Source organism: Uloborus diversus, chromosome 8 (genome assembly GCF_026930045.1).
Source record: "Uloborus diversus isolate 005 chromosome 8, Udiv.v.3.1, whole genome shotgun sequence".
Taxonomy (NCBI): domain Eukaryota; kingdom Metazoa; phylum Arthropoda; class Arachnida; order Araneae; family Uloboridae; genus Uloborus; species Uloborus diversus.
In genome coordinates this window covers 118,351,622-118,365,737 of record NC_072738.1, presented here as the reverse complement: position 1 = coordinate 118,365,737, position 14,116 = coordinate 118,351,622, and the positions used below count along the sequence as shown (strand labels likewise).

Below are 14,116 nucleotides of genomic sequence, written 5' to 3'. Positions count from 1 at the left end.
CTCAAATTAAGTAGAACCATGAGTAGCATCAATGGATCCTGGGGCTTCATTGGTTGCAGTTAAAGAGACAATCTACAGCATCATTTCTTATATTTACGGCTCTCTTACCTAACATGCTTTTCGCTTGTCGCTATTAGGCATTAACGGCTGTTGTTTATGATACTTTTTGTGTTGATTGCATTTAAAATATTTCCTGATGGTTATAAATTGCAAACCATTTTTATTAGCTCTGAATCAAAGTTCCTAAATTTAACGATTATAATTAATCATTGAAGAAACTTCATCTAGGGCAGTTTTTTGCGGGCTTTTCATTTAGACTAAATTTATACTTATACAAAAATTCGTTTGTGCAGAATCGAGCAATTTTAAGACTCAGAATATGAATTAGACCACTTTGGGTTCTCCTAAAATTCCAAAAACCCGCCTATATGAATTCCTGAGCAACAAATTACTTTTGTGCCAAATTTGGAAGATATCCGACAAAAACTGGATTTGTACTCGTATAAGGAACATACACACACACAAACCTACATCCATTTTTATATATATTGATAGATTTTCAGAATGTATCTATATTTGCAAATCCAAATGAATTTTAACTACAATGAGTATTAAATCTCAAATTATACAATTTAATTATCATTCGCAAATAAAAACACTTCATAATAGTGCATTATTTTTCACTTCATAGTTTGCATTATCAAGGACAACATGGCTTTTTTTTTTTACTGTGTATATTATTTTTCATTAAAAGATTTGAATTGAGGTAAAAAATTTCCAAAAGTAAATTTGCAAAAGATTGCTGAATATATATATATTTTCAACTTCACAACTTATTGTTAGCTTCTAAAAGCTGTGTGGTTTATAGGGAATTGTGTTTTATAAATTGGTGGTTTAAAGGTACTTACTGTACTAAACTTGCATAAATGTCAGTCCCTAAATTCAAAAAATTGGATTATCATATCTTATTAAGCCTATTTTTATGTGATTTTTAATTAGCAATTGCAAATAAGTTTTTTAATGTGTTACAAAATAGTGTAACTACATACAAAAATTTGAGAAAATGTTTATTGGACACCCATACAAAAGCATGCTTGGGTGAAAAATACCATCTTTCAATATTTGATTGTGATATGCAAACCAATGATGTGATGACTTTAAAAAGAGTCAAGATTCTAGAATAATACTAATTACTTCAATATTAAAAGAAGTAGACCTTACTATAAAAGCAACAGCCCCTTGCAATATTTTAGTGTTTTATTTTCTGTCAGACATCATAATTGATAAAAAAAAATTCTCCATAATTGCGAGTCATGTTAAATATTTCATTTTAAATACTCCAAATTATTCCATATATTTCTTTTTAAAATTAATTTTCTTATTTTTGTATTATCATTCATATGGATTCTGCAGTAATTTGTTTCATACTTTTTAATAAACGAACTGATGTGTGCATCACATGACTTCCTTTTACTCAAATTTAATGTCATTTCCCCATTACTGGCAATTTTAATGTGATTTAATAGTTTACTCCCTAAATATCACCGACCGTGGCCAAATTGAAATCAAATTTAAAAAAAAATTGCCAAATTTATCACCAAGTTGCTTAGCGACCAAAAGACTGGCGATATATGGCCAAGTGTCCGACAAATTATAACACCACTTGAGTTTACATCGAAATTAACAATGATTTCCCCCCCAAAAGACCCCCTTAGGAACATCCAAATGCAACCAAAATGGAAGGTGCACAACTAGACCCCACTAGGAGTCTATGTACCAAATTTCAACTTTCTAGGACATACCGTTCTTGAGTTATGCGAGATACATATGAATCTACACACATACGCACATACATACGTACATATGGACGTCACAAGAAAAATCGTTGTATTTAACTCGGGGGTCATCAAAATGGATATTTTGGGTGTCTATATGTTCCTAGGCATATATCCGTGTGTGGTCGGGTCGAAAAAAAATCTCATCATTCATTCGGGGGTGAGAAAAATTGAAATTAAGGCTGATTTTTGAGTGAAAAGTTGTTTGCCAATACAATACTTCCTTTTTCATAAAATGAAGTAAAAATACCATTCGTTAATGTATAAACACATGTTTTTTTGCAAAAAAGTTAGCCTGATTTTTCATTATTATTATTTATTTTTTAATTTTTGTTGGAATTTTAGGTTGTGTTGACCCTTGGGAGGTTAAAGTTCTTCGAGCAGGCTGCGGTGGACAGTTTCGCATCCCCATCACTTATGACCTTGAGTGGACACACATCAACAACTATCTCTCCAAAGAATCAACAATATTTGTTGCTGATAATGCTGCAGACATTGATGAACAAAGCTATTCTTCAGATTTTATTAATTTTGATGAAAGCGCTGAATCTGAAGAAGAAACGAAATACATTACCATTAATGAACAGAAATCACCAATTCAGGTTGATGAAACATATACTATCCGCTCCGAGCTTGAGAAGTATCAAGAGCTTCACGTACCTTGTCATTTGTACTCTAGCATGAAATTTCCAAAAAAGGACATAGTGCTTTATGTGGGCGGAGAAACTCATGGCATTGATTCAAGAGTAACAAAACTGATGTGTGATTACGGAGGGAATAAAATCAAAATACCTCTAGAAAATGGTATGGAAAGCTTAAACTCTTCGTTTGCGATGACTATTGTGTTATATGAAATTAAACGGCAAATTAAAGAAATTTATGTAACTAAAGAATAAAAGTTTTATATAGAACTCTTCTTATTGTAATGTTTTACCGAGAAAGTAGTTTCCCATTTAACTTACCAATTATTCTCTTTTTTTCAATCGAAAGTTTCAGTGTTTAATTCCCCCCCCCCTTAAAATAGCAAGGTTTTCATTCCTTATTCAGCCTTTTGCTCTAAAAATCATTTCTGAAAGAAAATTCAGGTTGGAAGGCTCTAAAATATTAAGTTTTTATAATTTATATTTTTTGTTATGGAAATCAATGTTATAATACCCCTTCCCAGGGGTGGCAAATAGGGGGGGGGAGGAGGGGTGGTTGCACTCCCAAATTTTTCAATCAGAATAACAAAAAAAAATGGTCAATTCAATTAAGATAACTTAGAAAATCATTTGTCTGCATTTTCAGAACAGAAAAAAGTGATGGAAAAGAATTGTTTTCCTTAACTAAAAAAGTAGTCTCTTCACATGGGTTAAATATTTCAAAATTGCATTCTCTATGTTATGATGGTGCATCTCGTATGAGATGCCCGTACAGTGTTGAGACAGTGTTGAGTACAGTGTGCGCAATTTTTACGCTTAAACTCCATGTCATTTTACATAAATTTTAATGCTCATATTATAACTTAATGTTTAGCTAGTAAGTGTTCATTGATTCCTTGTACTAGAAGCACATTTTAGCAACTGGATGTTTTATATGCTTTCTTAGAAACTCTTTGTAAAGATATGCTCTTTTTGAAAAACATCCCACATCAAAAAATACTTACATGTCTACAAATATATCTTGAGGCTTTTTACTTGACGATCTCTGAGTGACACACGATGGTATTCAAGAGTGAAATATATAAAAGTTCCCTGGAAGAATTACTGGAAAGCAACCTTTTCAATGATAGGAAATCAGATGTCATTTGAATAGGTATGACTTAGTTTGAATTTTTGTTTACTTTACTTATACTGTGGAGCGTTTTTTGAACAATGCAATGCTCTAACACAAAACTTTCAATCCATTAATCTTAATTCTTGGATTGACAATTGAAACTCTTAGTAATTTTTGCACTAATGCATGCTTGAACCAGGTGTGGAACTTGGTGACGGAACTTTCCATTACAGTTTTTACTATAGGGTATACCGGGGCACGTTTAGGCAGTGCCCTTTTTCAAAACCAATTATAACTGGAGAGCCAACAGTCACACCAGATTGATGCTACTCCCTAGCAAATTTTCCCACAAGTTTTTGAGCATTAGTCCAGCTTTGGTCCAGCATGCAGAAAGAATAATCTGTTTTTTACCAAGTTGAGTGAATTTTTTGTTGAACGTTTTGAAGCTAATCATGAATAAATAATACTTACTTAAGAAAAAACAAATTAATAAAAATAGCAGAATTTTATCCTTTTTTGAGAATTGTATTTGTATGACCTGAAATGTTATTTTTTTTTGCACGTTAAAAATAAATCTAAACTTGGCGACGGTGCAAGTTTAACGTAGGAGCACCTTTACGATCGTTCTTACTGTGTCTGACTTAAACATGCCCTTGACACTTTTTTTGCTCCAAAATATCTCAAACCTTTTTAGTATTTCCAGGCTATTTAGTTTAGAAAATTACAATTTAATTTTTATTAAGTTTACGCATTCAAATCTTACAATCATTTTAGTGCTTCATCCCCTTTCGGCTTTTTCTTTATAGACTATTCAGTCTGAAACAAATTTGATTTATATTAGCGATAGTAAGACATTATGTTCAAAACACTAACAGAACCACGCAAGGTGTCAAAATAAATATGCGTAAATGTGCCCTGTGTCCGGGGCAAGTTTACGCAACCGACTTGCACTCAAAGATAATCTTTTTAACGGTTAAAAACAGAAGCTGAACAACAACTGAATATACCAATTTTAACTCCATTAAATGCTTTATAAAACCGCAATGTCTAAAATTTCCTAAGTTAAAATTAGAAAGTTCATTGAAAATAATCTGCGTAAAAGTGCCCCGGTCTACCCTATTCCAATGTACAAGAGGTGACAAACCCACATGAAATTTTAGTCAAAATATTAAATCGATATTTTGAACAGAATGATCAATTCAGTTCCTCAAGAAATAGAGACAGGATTTGATGAGATATATTTATAATTGGTCTTAAGTTCAATATTACGTAGGTCGGTTATAGAAAACAAAAAAGAAAATATTACACTTATAAGTAAAATTTACAGCATGAGGGAAGAAGAAATTTATTGTGAATTGCGACTATTTTTAATGACGCAAATTAAATACTATCCCAATTTAAAGTTTTCTTGGTTACTTTAAAGAGAGGAATCTGAAGGAAATGTGTTTTTTAACATAATTTTCTTACTTCCTTTGTTTTTTGACAGTTTCAATCAGGTCAGTAATTTGAAAGATTACTTTTGCATTTCAACTTCAATATTGCCTTATTATTCTTAATATTAAAACCATTTTATTATCACATCCTGTTAACCAATATATATTTTATGCTGCACTGAGGAGATTCATGTACAAGAAGAACAACCCCCCCAAACAAAATGTTGCCCCTGCCCTTTCCCCCCACCTGATTGGACAAGGTGTACACACTTACTTTTCTTTTCTATAGATGGGGGAAACGAACTAGGCAAAACACTGTACTGATGATTCCATTCAATAATTAATGAACGAATTGCGATATTATGTACCCTGGAGTTTGAAATTAATGAGTTAAATGTAATCTTTTGCATTGGCTTTCAACTTCTCCTATAGCAAAAAAAAAAAAAAAAAAAAAGAGTTATATTTAAATTACTTTGTGAGTTCTTTTATTGATGGTTTTAAACATTATATGTATGTCATAGAGAAATTAATAAAAAAATATTTAATGGGATGTTTAAATTCATTTTATGCCTTTGAGAGAGGTATGTGCTCCCCTAAAATCAGCTACTGAGCAGGCAATTAATCCAGATCATTGACACAAAAACAAATTTGTGAAACATAATTTTCAGCAAGGTCATTAATCACGCCTTGTGAAGGGGGAGTAGTTTTATAACTTGAAGAATTAAAATTATATCATATATGACAGTTCTCTAGAAAGGGGCAATTTCTTATCCAAGGCTTAAAGCAACTTTAGAAAAGTGTTTATTTCTTTTTTATTGTTACGTATTTATCATCGTTTAATGAGCAAAATTGCAGGCATTTAAGTGCTAAATAATGCTTATTTATGTTGTGGAGGCATAATATAAGTACTAAAATGTCATTACCATCCACTGTCCCTAGTCTGAGCTTTTTTTAATGGTCTGCCTGGACAGCCTGAGATGAAATTTGAAATTGTAATTTTTTGCTTGATGGCATAGATTATTATTTTTCTTGCATAGTTAAAACTTGTCCCCAGCATATTGCGACATTATCATCCGATAGTTTTTACAGGCTTCATAACCACTAGGTGCAACTAGTAGGTCAAATAAATTTCAGTTTTAACAGCAGCCATCAGAACCTTATTGACATAATAAGATTTTTGTGTTTAGAAATTTAAGCTTCCTGAATATGTGTATGTGGTATCAAAGTAAAATCTAAAAAAATGAGCGCACTGTGCTCCAAATTGTTTCATGTGGCATTTCGCTCTTTAAAAATGTCAAAGAAAGAACATTATGAAGAAGAATTGAAAAAAGTTAACAAATTAAAGTAAACGGAAAAAAGTAAACGCAAAAAAGAAAGCATGTAATTTGAAGACATCAGCAACAAAACCTCATTAAATCCAATGTTGTGATAATGTGATCATCGCTCACCTTTTGGTTATATGTATTTTCAATGCAAACATAAATATCATTAAAAAAGTGACTGAGTGACTTGTGAAAAAGCAGTAATTGTGCATGTGAAAAAACGGGTTGTGGCAAATACAGTCCTGCCTATGTGAGCATCTGACTGGGAAAAAAGACATTAAAGAGATATTTATTGGCACAGATTTGAACTGGCGCAATTCTGATCAACAGCACAACACTCCAACCAACTAAGCAGTTGTGCCTTCGTTTTCCTTCCCTTTAACCGTTACGGCTTGAAAGCCAGCACATGTCTTTCTTTTAATTGAACATTAAAAATTCAAAACCAAAAACAGTTGAACCAAGTTCAATTTTTAAGTAATTTTTCGAACATAGACAAAATGCATCCCCCCACCCCAAAAGCAGAGGAGTAGAAAATGATTTCTTACTAATGAAGTTGATAAAAATTTTAATGTTTTACATTGTATTTGAATAAATAGTTCATGGTTTACTGGGTGAAACTCGTAGTTTCAATTAGGGATGCAACGAATAGTAATTTGGCCGAATACCGAATATTCGGCCATAGTCAAGGCCGAATATTCGGCTATTCGGCCGCCGAATAGTTAACTTGTTTTTGTCTAAAAACAAAGCACAGTTTGTATTGAAAGCACATTTGTGTGCATTAAACAGCTTAAAATACTATATCACACTAGAAAAAAAATGTTTTGGAGTGAATTAATTATTTTTTGAAAGCATTAGTATTATCTTTAACAATATTCGGCCGAATAATTACTAATAGCAGGCACTAAGAGCAATCCTATTCATCTTATGTAAACCTATTTAATTTTCTTTTTAAACTGGTAATCTAAAAAATAAAGAATCTATTCAAATAAGCTTCTTTTTTACCTCCCTTTCATAAGAACTTCCTTTTTCAACATTCCTCTTTTACTTTCAAAATCTGTTCTTTTGACTCCCTACCAAAGCTTGTTCTGTATCCTTTCCCCCTTAACCCCTTCTAACTAATGGACTGGTTCTAACTGATAAGGGTTGTAAATGGCAAGAAGGCAGTAGCTCTGTGCAGATCCAGGTTTTGGTTTAATCTGGTATTACATTTTTTTTTACTTTACAAACCTGTTCTTTCAATAGGCTCAATAGTTGTTCTGTCACTACCCTAACCCCTTTCAAAAGAGTGGACTAGTTCTAACTGATAAGAACCCCTTTCAAAAGAGTGGAATAGCTCTAACTGATAAGGGTCAGTAATATTAGTTGCTCTAAGCAAGTATTTTATTCTGTTCTGAGTTCAAAGAAAGCAAAATGGATTTTTCTGTCAATAAAAGAAGTATTGTTTGGAGCATTTTTGAACCTATACCAAATGATTGCACAAAAGCAAGATGTAAATTGTGCAAAAGTATTCTGTCAAGAGGAGGAGTTGGAAAAAAAGCAACTACAAGCTCACTGATGAACCATTTGGCTAAAAAGCATCCAGAAGAATATAATGAAAAAAGCAAAAACCCAACTTGTGATGCAGTTGTGGAAGCAAATATACCATCTACATCTACACCCAGTACAAGTCAAGGCGTAAAAAGGAAGCAAGAAACCATTGATTCACTTTTTGAAAAGAAAAAAAAATGGGACATTAATGACAACCGATCAGTAGAACTGCACACTTTAATTGCGGAAATGATAGCATGCGACAATCAACCATTTAGTTTTGTCGAAGATGAAGGCTTCATTAATTTAATGAAAAAAGCTCAGCCACAGTATAAAATTCCCAGCCGGGAATATTTTAAACAGAAAGTTATTCCTTCTCTTTATGAAGATTGCAAAAAAAAAAAATTGTAACATTAATATCAGATGCAGAATTCATATCACTAACATCGGATATTTGGACTAGTTCTGTCAGCAATGAAAGTTTTCATGAGCTTTACTGCCCACTGGATATCAAAGGATTTTATTTATCATCACGCTGCACTGGAAGCGAAGCATTTTCCGGGAAGCCATACTGGTGAAGCTATCTGTGATATGGTCAAAACAGTGGTTGACGATTGGAAAATGAATGACAAAATCCACATAGTATTACGTGATGAAGGATCAAATATCAAGAAAGGAGTACGTATTTCAAACTTGAAAAATGAATCCTGCTTTTTACACTCCTTGCATTTGACTGTATGCGATGGTTTAGCATCACAAAGATCAATAAGCGATTTAATTGCTCAAGGAAAAAAGATTGTTAAACATTTCAGTCATTCTCCCTTAGCATGTTCAAGATTGAGAAGCATTCAAGCGAATGAGTTAAAAGTTCCTGAGAAAAAACTAATACAAAGCGTGTCTACTCGATGGAACAGCACATATTACATGCTGGAAAGATTATTAGATCAAAAAAACGCAGTTTCTCTATATGCCTCTAAATTTGGGGATATAAGCAACTTAAGTTCAAATCAGTGGACAGTTTTGGAAAAGGTGCTCCATCTTCTGAAACCATTCGAAGAAATAACAAAACAAATTTCACTATCAAAAACATTTATTTCTGAAGTCATCCCAATACTTACAACATTAAAATTATATTTGGATAAATTAAGCGACTTTTCTGGAGTTGGTACAATGAAGGATACTCTTAGCCAAAGTTTAGAGAAGAGATTTTCATCAATTCAAAACAATGAACACTACTGCATTGCTACAGTGTTAGATCCGAGATTTAAATTATTTTTTTTCAACAAAATTGAAGCAAAAGACACTGAAGTTAAGTCAAAACTTATAGCTATTATGAAAAGTACCAGCACTAAACCAGCTGAATTACTGGAGAAAAATATTTCAAGTTCATTCCTTCCAACATCTGAAGCACAAAATTCTTTGTGGGCGTGTTTCAATGAAATTGCAACGCAACCACTAAGTGAAGCCCCGGAAGAAACCTCCACTCAAAATGAAATTGACCGATATCTTTCCCAACCACTTTTGCGAAGAACTGACTGTCCCTTAAAATGGTGGGTGCAAAACACTGAAGCTTATCCTAATCTATCTCAGTTAACCAGGAAATACCTTTCAGCACCAGGAAGCACTGTTTATAGTGAACGATTGTTCTCAGAAGCTGGAAACATTTATGAGAAAAAGAGAAATAGACTTTCTCCTGAAAATGCTGAAAAATTATTGTTCTTACATCATAATTTGCGTGCGTATAAAAATAAGTAACTGTTTTATGATAACATATGATAAAATTATGATATGTTCCCAAGTCCCCAAAATTATTTTTTTCAAGTTTCAATTCATTTTTTCCCGCATTTCTTTTTTCTAAGTAATTGTGTAATATTTATGTTTATCATTTTAACCACTTCTCTATCTCTAGTTGTTGTGTCCATTCAATTATTTTTGAAGAAGCCAATCTACACTAATAGTTATTGCTTAATGCCAAGAGGGGCAGTTTTCACCCCCCCCTTTTTTTTGTTTAGTGCAAAAAATTCCATTTTTAAGTGATAGAATACTAGGTTAGATTAGAAATACTTGTACTCTAAATGATTTTTATTTTTCTCTCTGCCTTTCTAATTAAAATAATGATGCATTTTGAGATTTCGTAAAGTTTCACGACACTGAATATTTTTTAATTTTTTATTTTCGTTTGTTCTAAAACATCCAAAGAAAACAGTTCCACTTTTGCAATCATAATTTTTTTTTATTTAGCTGAAATGTAATTTTTCATATGGTGTTTATAAATCAGTGTACTTCTGTTTTTGTATTGATATTTTTTCCCAAAATATGTTTATACCAAAATTTCTGAATCCTTTAGTTAGTTGTATTTTAAAACTTGATAAGTCTTATTTCCTTTATTTTGTAAATATCACATTCACAATTGACCATTACACCTATTCTTGGTCCCTTGATTTAAATTTTTATTTTTAAAATAATGATTTTGTCCGTCTATAATCATGCAATGTTTCTTTTTCCCTTGTGAAGGCTTTATAAAAATGTTCATTATTTGGTTAAAACAATTGAATCTAATTTTTAAACAATCATATCCTATTTTAATATGAAACAGAACTTCATTATCTTTGAAAAAAAAAAAAAAACTTATTGCAGTGTCAGGATCAGGATTATGCATATGCAATATTTACTGCTAATGAACCAATTGCTCTATGTTATTCAAAATGAAAATTTATTATTTACAATTACTTTTTTTTTCTCATTCATAATCTATTACTTGAAAAATAGCATTGTCACACTGTATATATATTTTTAATGTTTTAGTTGGATTAGTATATAAAAGTGGATTAAAAGACTTTTTTAATTTTTATGTATTAAGTTTAGCTATTATACAAAGTACTAGTAGTTTTAAACTTCAGGTCCCTTTTTTCCCTTGCGGCTAATTAAAAATCTGGTTTGAACCTGGACATATCATACTACTGCAGACATTACAAAGGTGGTTTTCAAAATGTTGTAAAAAGAATCTTAATAGTTTATGTCTGGACGAAATTTTGTATTTTAAAGAATAAGAAAAATAAAAGTTTTTTGAGTCTTTTTATTTAAGTTATTCTTAAAGTATGGTTTATCAGTACATTATAATTACTTTAATAAGAAGTATCAACCCTTCCTAATATGTCAGGGGAAAACTATTTTGTGTGGTTTTTTCAGAGGTAATTTTGTAGATATATCTTAGTAACCATTCATTAATGTCCACCATTAAATATGACAATGCACTGGATAATGAACCTGACAATGTGCTAGAGGCTGACTTCATTGAAAATATTCAACAAACATGATGAATACAAATTTAAAGATGTAAAATTTTCAACGAAAAAGTGACAAACAAGCTTTTTTTCAAGTATTCGGCCAAGGCCGAATAGTAAACTAGGTATTCGGCCGAAGCCGAATATTCGGCTGACAGGCCGAATAGGCCGAATATTCGTTGCATCTCTAGTTTCAATCTGGAGTAGTATTTTTTCATTTACACAAAAGGTCGAACACTGCTATGAGAAAAATATACATTTCAGCATACAATGAAAAAAATTTTCTGTACTAAAAGGATTCCCTTGAGAACTGAATTTTTAAATCTAATATTTTTTTATGCTTACATTATGCTTGGTGTTCTTAACGGAGTCAAAGCTTAAAAAAAAAGAAAGAACCTTCGATTAATAGTCAACTAATCTGAAAAATAACTGTATCCTGCATAAAAGAGTCGAAACACCAAGTAGCATTCCCGTCGTATGTGTGTTATCTGTTGTATATTATGCGTAATATTAATCTAAATTAGCTATAATGTCGGACAGCTGGGGCAGGCCCGAAGTTCAGCTAGTTTATAGCCGAACGCTCTACCGAAAAAAATTTATCAATTTAACTGAACAATTGAAGTCCAGTGCTTTTAAGCTTTATTAAAGAAAAAAAAAGAAAGAAAACAGAAAAATTGTAATTGTAATATTTTTTTTGCCAAAAGCAACGCAGAAAATTGGAAAATTGAAGAAGAATTTTGATTTAAAAAAAATAAAAAATCTGCGTAAGAACTACAGGATGCATCAAGGTTTTGCAACAGCAAAGGGGGTTTCTGAAAAATTGATTTTTAGACCGTAAGTCTATTTTTTGTCATTAGCCAGACCGATAAGCTTTAAAATGAGGGGGAATTTCTTCAAGAAATAAGAAAGATCTCGCATACCGACAGGAAAATAATCCACAGAAATAATATATAAGATAAGATATTGAAGAGAAGTGTTTAAAAAATTTATACTATTTGTTATTGCTGGCTGCTTGAACCGTTATGGCTTAGATGGAAGCACATTTCATCATTTAACCGAACGGTTAAAATACAAAATCAGTTGAACTAAGTTTGTTTTTTAAGCGTAGCTTTTGGAATGTAGTAAAAATGTGACTATCTGCTTTTTGCCGAAAGCAGAAAAAAAATATATTTCACCCTTCAAGTTGTTAGTAATTTTAATGTTTTACTTCGTATTCTAATAAATATTCATAGTTTAAGTGTAATTTCAATTTGTGGTAGAAATTTTTTTATTTGTACAAAGGGTCAAACTACATTTCAGTATACGATTTATTATTATTATTTTGAACAAAAAACTATTCCATTGTAGTCTGAAATCTTAAACCTGATACTTAAATTATTGCTTACATTATGCTTTAGCTTTCTGACCAGAACCAAAACTTAAAAAAAAAAAAAAAAAAAAAAAAAAAAAATACAATTGAGAATTGATACAGTAATGTGTGATATTTGTCTAATTTTTTGATGCAGATCATCCGGGCTGGGCCCGAATACTCGTTTCTCTGGTTACCATTCAAACGGCCTGCCGATTGAGCTATTCAGCTGTGTCAGACACAGCGCAAGATAAACTTATAAATTTAACCGAAATCCTCAGTCCGGTGCTTTAAAACATGTTTTTTTGACAGAAAAAACATTTTTTAGACTGTGGGTCTATTTTTCGTCATCAGCCTGCCCGATAAGATGTAAAATGAGATGTAAATCAGACATCAATCAAGAATTGAAGAAAATCTTGCATAGGAACAAAAAAGAGGCTACAGAAATAATGTATAAGGATATACAGGGCGAATTTTTAAAATCAATTCTGGCACACTATAATTTGATAAAATAGGAAAATATGATTAGAAAAAAAAGAAAACATTGTTTAGCAGACAATTTATTTTCAAACACTGTTGATATACAATATAACAATTAAATATATTCATTAAAATGTGTTCTATCCCATTCGCTAATCCATGTATAACAACCTTGCATGTTTTTTTCTACACTATGTTTAAAAGAAAATGGATTGATATTCTTTTCATGAATCTCAATAGCTTCTTTTTCTATTTCGTCTAACTTTTCTTTACTGACGGGAATAGCATCAAAAGGCATTTTCTGAGCTACCTAAAAGGCAAAAGATTTCTATTAATTAATTCATAAAATGCTAATGTTAAAATTGTATTAATAATAAAAAATTTTTTGAAAAAAAAAAAAAAAAAAGCTCTAAATTGTTCTAAAAAGTGAAAAATAATTTTCTTCTTTAAACACCATCAATAATACTTTTAAACATAAGGAAGCATGGTTACACACTGGATTTTATTTTTTGTTTTGCATCAACTTCAAAAATTATGTTCAAATTCAAAGAATTAAATTATTTTTCACTTTTTAGAAGCAATTTTAAAGTTGGTTCTTTTTTTTTTTCAAAATTATTTTATTTCATTCTTTTTAGTGTAAATATATTTCAGAAATAGTAAGAAGACCACATCACGAAACTTCGTCTTATTTTTTTTCTAAAAATGCTCCATACTGAAAAAAAAAAAAAAAACTATAAACATGCCTTAAATTTAAGCGGTTGGCACTGAACATTTATCTTTGTTCCTCTCTGGAATTCATTTGTGTGTTAATTAAATTATAACCATTTAAATATTACGTTCTTTCCAACTAATCTACATTTCATAGTATACAAGTTACGTGTGATGCAATCCTGTATCTCCTTAGCCCTGATCATCTGTTATTGTCATAGATGATAACAATAAAAATACTACTATAGTAGAAACAAACCTAACCTGGTAGCAGCTCCCAATCACTGCAATAGCCTTGCTTCCAGGTTAGGTTAACCCCCACTATAGAGCAATGACACTGAAGGAACTTGATGCTTGCTTCAGAGAAGCCTTCATTCAAAATTATGATTACAATTACTATTAATGTTACTGTTGTATGGCACCA

General features: G+C 31.3%; 1 protein-coding gene across 2 annotated transcripts in view; it reads right to left on the bottom strand.

The window, feature by feature from the left end:
- Positions 1-14,116, bottom strand: part of LOC129227221 (39S ribosomal protein L16, mitochondrial-like) — a 39,874-nt gene that overhangs the window by 11,362 nt on the left and 14,396 nt on the right. The window contains exon 6 of one of the 2 annotated variants that reach the window (XM_054861729.1): positions 13,068-13,294. The exons of the other annotated variant lie outside the window; for it this stretch is intronic. Within the exon in view, the coding sequence (XP_054717704.1) occupies positions 13,100-13,294 (195 nt within the window). The 3' untranslated portion in view covers positions 13,068-13,099. Of the gene's footprint in view, positions 1-13,067; positions 13,295-14,116 lie in introns of those variants that run through there. 2 annotated transcript variants of the gene reach the window in all.